Source organism: Callithrix jacchus, chromosome X (assembly GCF_049354715.1).
Source record: "Callithrix jacchus isolate 240 chromosome X, calJac240_pri, whole genome shotgun sequence".
Taxonomy (NCBI): domain Eukaryota; kingdom Metazoa; phylum Chordata; class Mammalia; order Primates; family Cebidae; genus Callithrix; species Callithrix jacchus.
In genome coordinates this window covers 98,267,616-98,274,575 of record NC_133524.1, presented here as the reverse complement: position 1 = coordinate 98,274,575, position 6,960 = coordinate 98,267,616, and the positions used below count along the sequence as shown (strand labels likewise).

At 43.6% G+C, this 6,960-nt stretch overlaps 1 protein-coding gene across 4 annotated transcripts; it reads left to right on the top strand.

Moving 5' to 3' along the window:
* The first annotated feature begins 3,352 nt into the window (after window positions 1-3,352).
* On the top strand, window positions 3,353-5,389 carry TCEAL2 (transcription elongation factor A like 2). Of its 4 annotated transcripts, none has more exons than XM_035288667.3 (4): window positions 3,353-3,470; window positions 3,801-3,919; window positions 4,031-4,103; window positions 4,482-5,389. In XM_035288667.3, exon 4 carries the CDS (start codon window positions 4,504-4,506, stop codon window positions 5,191-5,193), a length of 690 nt encoding a protein of 229 aa, XP_035144558.1. In that variant the 5' UTR covers window positions 3,353-3,470; window positions 3,801-3,919; window positions 4,031-4,103; window positions 4,482-4,503; the 3' UTR covers window positions 5,194-5,389. The 4 variants fall into 4 exon arrangements, with proteins under 4 accessions (XP_035144558.1, XP_008987895.1, XP_078218840.1 ...); XM_035288666.3 differs by having other exon boundaries at window positions 3,415-3,470; window positions 3,801-3,888; XM_008989647.5 differs by lacking the exon at window positions 3,801-3,919.
* Window positions 5,390-6,960: the final 1,571 nt, after the last annotated feature.

Here is a 6,960-nt window from a genome sequence, read left to right as displayed (position 1 = left end):
GGTCTCCTTGGGGAAGGATGGGAGAAAGAGTCACTGCAAAGATTGTTAGTAATGTAGTGGGGTCCTTCCTCAAGGGGACCTGGCCTCCCCTTCATTCAAGGGTTCTGGGTCTGTAAAATTGCTCAAGTCTAGAAATTGAGGGACCGTGATTCTGTATCTATAATTTAAATTAGTCTTTTGTCCATTTGACCTAGAAGTTTTCTGTTTGTTTAATTTCAGTAGGAATGCAGCAGGCTTCCTATCAATTTCACTTCTAGGAACACAGTGATTAATTAGCCAGTCCCAGAGCGCTACATGAGCCAGACTACTCTGATTGCTGCTTTACCTCTGCTGTACATTATGGTAATTATCCCCACCTCACCTTTGACTGTTGAGTGCTGCCACTTGGCCCCTGCCACCTCGGAATTCAGTTATATTATTACTGATATTTATGTTAAAATAAGCCAGAATGGGTTTAGGAAACCTTTGTTCTTAGGGCTGCTGTGACAAATAACAATTTTGTTGGCTTAAGATGATACATGCTAATTCTATTACAATTGTGGAAGTCCAAAGTCCAAAAGCAGTTTTATTGGGCTGAAGTAAAGATATTGGAAGAGTTTTGCTTCCTCTGGAGGTTCTAGGAGAGACTCTATTTTCTTACATTTTCCATCTTCTGGAATTTGCGTTCCTTACCTTCCTTGGCTCATGGCCTTTTCCTTCATCTTCGAAGTCTGCAGTGTAGCATCTTGCTTTGGTTTTCACATTGCCTTCTTCTTCTGTAGTAAAATCTCTGTTTCCCTTTTATAAGTATACTTGTTATTACATTTAGGGTCTTTCTGGATAATCCTTGGTAATCGTCCTATCTTAAGATCCTTAACTTAATGACATCTGCAAAGTCCCCTTCTGCCATATAAGATAAAATTCACAGGTTCCAGGCATTAAGACCTAGATATCTTTGCAGAAAATTATTATGCCTGCCACAGATCTCCACTTTTTACTTCCATTTTTGCCATGGTTTTGTATGGCAGTGTGTGAGACATCCTTATATTATTCTAGTTCTCAAGGGAAATGATTCCAGCTTCTGCCCCTTCACTATAATGTTGGCTGTAGGTTTGTCATAGATCGCTCTTGTTATTTTGAGGTACATTCCTTCAATACCTAGTTTATTGAGAGTTTTTAGCATGAACAGGTGTTGAATTTTATCCATAGCCTTTTCAGCATCTATTGAGATGATCATGTGGCCGTTGTTTTTAGCTCTGTTTATGTGACAAATCACATTTATTGATTTGTGTATATTGAACCAAACTTGCATCCTGGAGATAGACCCTATTTGATCATTGTGGATACCTTTTTTGGTGTGCTGCTGTATTCGGTTTGCCAGTATTTTGTTGGGGATTTTTACATCCATATTGATTAAGGATATTGGCCTGAAGTTTCCCCTTTTCTGTATGTCTCTTCCAGGTATTGGTATCACTTAGTGGTTTTATAGTGTTTATATATGTCTATATTTATTTTACCTATGGGAATGATTCTTTAATTCTGCAATAAAAAACAAAAGGTCCCAAGTGAATGGTATGTTTAGTAATGGTTACTTTTCTAAAGAAGTAGATGACAAACATTTAACTTAAAAATATGTTTATCGACATATACTATGCATCAAGATAACTGTTGTAATATCTTCTTCAAAACTAGTAATTACCTGAGGAACAATGTGTCAATTTAGTACATGCAAATGCAAAAGTTGTGTTGACTTCTCATTTTGTGAACAGATTTTTAATTTACATAAAATGACATTTTTTGAACTTAATTTCGAATTCCACATTTTTGTGTACATGTTTTAAAAATAGGAGTAATAGTTGTTCAATATGTTGGCTACAATCAGCAAAATAACTTAGCAAGTAATTACTGATGACAGCTTAAAATCACTGTCACTAGATTATTAAAACAGAAAGCTTTTAAACTATGATTTGATATTACTTTTATCAAATTTTTGAATGATTATAATAATTTTATGAAAGTTTATATGGAGGAAATGAAAACACATAGCCTCGAGAATTCAGAAAAAACTCAACATTGAGGACAGAATTATTGGTGATGTAGTGATAATGACAAATACACATATTGATAGAGCAAAGTATCCTAGGAAGATCAAGGTTTTACTGAATAAAGAAAGATTTGTAGCAGAAATATAATCAGAATTGTTTGTTCCTGTATATATACACATAATTTATAATCTTGTAATTATATTTTGCAAATCAAAATGAAAATAGTGGTGCCCAGATTTATGTACAAAAATACACACTATATACACATATGGGCACACATATACCCCTACACATGTATGTGTATATAAATATACATATGTGTATATATACATGTAGATGGCACTACACTGGAGAAGCCTAAAAAAAATTGGTGATTTTTAGTTTTTGTGGGTGGTGGTTTCACCCATGTGAAAGAAAAGGAAAGAAAAAAAGACGAAGGATGGGAAGGGAAGGAAATAGGAGGACAGGAAAGAAAAGGGAAGGAAGAGGGTCAAGCAGGGATCAATGACAAGGGTGTGATGTGATCCATGGGGTATGATAAATTTGTGCATCTGAAATTCATGTTTAAGATGTTTTAATGCTTTCTTTTCTAGCTGTCTGAGATTCTTGCTCTATGAAAACTGGTCAAATGTTGTAAGGTAAGTTTCAAGTGTGGAGAGAGACCAACAGAGGCAACAAGAAGGAAGCTGGTGAAATCAATTTGGGGTACACAGGCTTTGGGGTCCCTCAGGGACACTCAAGCCCTGATGTCCCATAGACAGTTGATATGAGACACAGAGAAGGGAATAGCCTGGAGATATACATCTGGGAGTCATCGGTGTATACAGGAAATGAATGAGATCAAACAGAGAGAGACAATTTGAGGACTGAGGAGAGAAGAGGCCCAGGACAGAACCCCAGGAACAGCGCCACTCAAGGTGGCAGCTCAGCTTCCTGGCAGGCACCACCACCCCAGCCTCTGGAGTCAGGCAGAGATTGTCTTGAAAGCGGGCTCTGGAGTTCTGGGGCTGAGCGCTCTTGGCAAAGTCAGGTATCCTCTCTGATCGGCTGTCACACCTGGCGATAATGGGCATCAGAGAGAAATGCCCTGCGAGGATGCTTTAAGATGTGCCAGGTAAAGCACTTAGGGTCAGAACACCACTCCCTCCTCTTCTCTGTGACCCTATTTTGCTACACAAATGCACCCCGACCCCGACCTTCCCCAGCCTCTCGGTCCCTGGGGGATGGATGGTGAGGTGGGTCAGGCAAGGGGGAGCCGAGCTCCGGTGACGCAGCGCTCACGTGACCCGCCGGGCGCCTACGTGGGCACCAGCCCCCGAGCCCTCCCTGCGGTCGGGTCCTGGCGCCCGCGCAGAACCAGCTGTCTGAGCTGCTGGGGCGGCGTGGGAACAGACAGCGGGCTTCAGCGAGCCGGAGGAGGCACGGGCCTATCCTGGGTACCCGCAGGTCAGTGTGAAGGCGGGGCTACCGGCGGACCATGGGACAGGGGTGCAGGTGGCTGGCAGTAGGAGTGGGAGGGGGTGGAGAAGAGATCCCAGAGAAGGGTGAGGAGGGTGATGTGGAGCGGGTGGTAGCGGGGTAGGGAGAACCCCGAAGCGAGCCTGACCAGCCTTCTCGACTCCAGCTCCCTTGCACTGAGCCCTACACTCCATTTTAGTGCTGGAAATGGGGGTGGGGGTAGCGACCCCGCAGTGCGACAGTGAAACGCAGATATTCTGGAAATAAACCCCTCTCACAATTTGCTCCCATGGAAACATCTGACCTCCGCAAAAGCAGTGTGGCGCTGGGACAGGTTGCCTCTGCGAGAAGGGGACACAGAGACAAACGCATCTTGGAAAGCATCCTGGTTTGGTGCCCGAAGCCTGTAAAGAAATGGCTGCTGGGGTGCGGGGGAGGTAGGGGAGGAAAATGTTGGGTGAGTAGGGCCTGGACTCAGGAAAGGGATCCGAGTCCCTGTGAGCCCGCTGAGCGCGCAGCCCCTACCCCTGTCTCCTGTCTGTTCGCAGGTTTGCGCGTCTGTTGTTCCCAGCGCTCTGTGAGGCCTGAAAAGGAGGAACAACCTGTCCAGAATCCCCACAGGTCCGTGAAAGCGGTGTGGGGAGACGGGGTGGGCTGCATGGACAGGGGCCCACAATGGTTGAGGGTGTGGAGGGCCCGGCTATGGCCGAGTTGGGGCCCCTGCCCATCCCCCCACCCACATGAACAGGCACCTTACCAGGCTGAACCAGTGCAGAGAAGGTGGCAGGGCCTGCCAGGCAATGGCTGGCTCATGTGTGTGGGAGGAGTGGCGGGCTGCGTGGTGGGCAGAAGGCCCTCTTGGAGGCACGTCCAGCTTAGGGGAACCCTCACGACAGATGAGATGCAGGTACTGTCCAGACCTCCATTCCACCCCACACCCTCAGTCTCCCATGTCTCCTCTTTGTGTCCTCTTCCCTCTGCCCCCATTCCCCAGGACAGGAAAAGGAGGGGAAATCTCGACATGGAAAGACTCTGCAGTGAAAATGAAGGAATGCCTTCGAACCAAGGAAAGATGGAAAATGAAGAACAGCCACAGGACGAGGGAAAGCCAGAAGTAGCTTGTACTCTGGAAGACAAGGAGAAGTTAGAAAATGAGGGAAAGACAGAAAACAAGGGCAAGACAGGAGATGAGGAAATGTTAAAGCATAAAGAAAAGCCAGAGAGTGAGGAAAAGGCAAAAGAAGAAGGAAAGTCAGAGAAGGAGGGAGAGGCAGAGATGGAGGCAGGATCAGAGAGAGCGAGAAAGCCAGAGAGAGAGGGAAGGGCTGAGGGGGAAGGAGAGCCAGACAGTGAGGGAGAGCCAGGGAGTGAGGGAGAGCCAGACAGTGAAACAAGGGCTGCAGGAAAGCGCCCAGCTGAGGATGATGTACCCAGGAAAGCCAAAAGAAAAACCAACAAGGGATTGGCTCATTACCTCAAGCAATGTAAGGAAGCCATACATGATATGAATTTCAGCAATGAGGACATGATAAGAGAATTTGACAACATGGCTAGGGTGGAGGATAAAAGGAGAAAAAGCAAACAGAAGTTGGGGGCGTTTTTGTGGATGCAAAGAAATTTACAGGACCCCTTCTATCCTAGGGGTCCAAGGGAGTTCAGGGGTGGCTGCAGGGCCCCACGAAGGGACACTGAAGACATTCCTTATGTGTAGTGTCCCTGACAGGCATTTGTCAGGTCATATGTTTTACCTGTGGTAATACTTTGCTTTAGGTGTTCTTCCTGCTACCAGTAGCCTTTTGACCCAACTGCCAGTGCTTGCTTGCTCTATGTTTCAGTAGCAGATATTCACACATGTGCATTGCAGAGACGTTATGATTCTTGGAAAAATAAAGCAGCTTATAATATCATCTACAGAATCTGTCTGTTTTTGTTAAATACGTGAAGGATTAACAGTAGTTTTCTGAGTTATGAGATAGCAGGTTATTTCATTTCTTTGTTTTCTTTCTTTCTGCTAATCTATCTTTCCCCAAATAACATAAATTACTTTTCTTACAAAAACAGTAAAATATTTTTTAAAATCTGAACACAGTATGTAAAAAGTGATGAGAATAACTGTCCAGTGAACCTACGAAATTCAGCAGAGACACTTAAAGTTCTTGTTGTCAGAACTTAAAATGATAGGTAAAACTCACATTGCCTACTGTGGGATTCGTCTGGAGAAGCCAACATGGGGTTATTACAGATCCATTGCTCTAATGGACAGTCATGTTTTTTGTCAAATGGAGTTAATACCCTGTTTTTCACAACTGCTCAGTGGGTTGGATAAGTTACAGAATATTTGTGTTGGGTTGACATCTACTTGCTCCCCTGCACTAGGAGAAAAAATAACCCCTCAGACACTTGGAAGAGGACTAGGGTATATCTTACCTGTATCCAGGAATAAGTCTAGGAAACTGAAAGGTGGGTGCCATCCTCTTTTAGACAATGTCATGTCCACTGGGCACTGTGCTCCTTCTCATAAATCTTGCATCTTTCTAAAGCTCCCATTGATGCTGATGGGCTGAAGTTCTCAAGGTAACAGGCCCAGTTGATTTTGCTGAATTCCCCAGTGAGCCAAGCCTACTCACCCTATTCCACGACAACTATGGAAATGTGGATAAAGTCCCTTTCCTCATTTTAGTTATACTTGCCCAATAGAGTAACACCTCAGTGATGCTTCAGCCCCTGGGGAATTTCAGATTTTTAAAAAAACAATTATTTCTATGCTTGTTGGTTTGTAAGTGTTTACGTATAGCCATCTCTCCACCAAATTCAGTTATAGAGGCTGGGGTAAAATATGAGTGGCACACACTTATCTGTTCTCATCTGTCAGTGCCTTGTATGCTTGACTCTTCTTTCCTTAGAGGAAATTATCTTATAGGAAAGTCCTGCCAGGTCCCACCTTACCAGTTTAACACTCCTACCCACATTTGTAATTTTTAGAGCAATGCTACTCAAATAGTGGTCCATGGACCAGCTGCATCAGCACCACCTGTAAGACAGTTAGAAATGTAGGATCTCAGATCGTTGTCCCAGACTTACTGAATCAGAATCTTTTCTGATTTTAACAAGATCTGCAGGTGATTCCTGTTCACCTTAAAGTTTGAGAAGCAAGGTTTATGAGGAAGTTCTTAGCCTCCGCAATTCCACCTTTTCATGATACATGTGCCTAGAAGGATGTATACATGTGCTTCATAGGATGCAAATCACAGATTATTAAATAGACCTGTGTTTGTCAAACTGAAGTTTCACCTTCCTACACTAGCAGAGTTTAAAACAAATTTGGTAGGTCGAGACTTACAATATTTTTAAATGAAATCAGATATAGTAGAATCAACCAGAACCAGATAGTAAACATCAGATTGTATGGCAGGTAGGTAGGATTAAAATTGTTTTCTGATATTTGTATTTCAGTTATGTATATATGAACAATATCTTT

Coding starts and splice junctions, on each gene's coding strand:
- TCEAL2 (XM_008989647.5), top strand. CDS start 4,504: ATGGAAAGACTCTGCAGTGAAAATGAAGGAATGCCTTCGAACCAAGGA.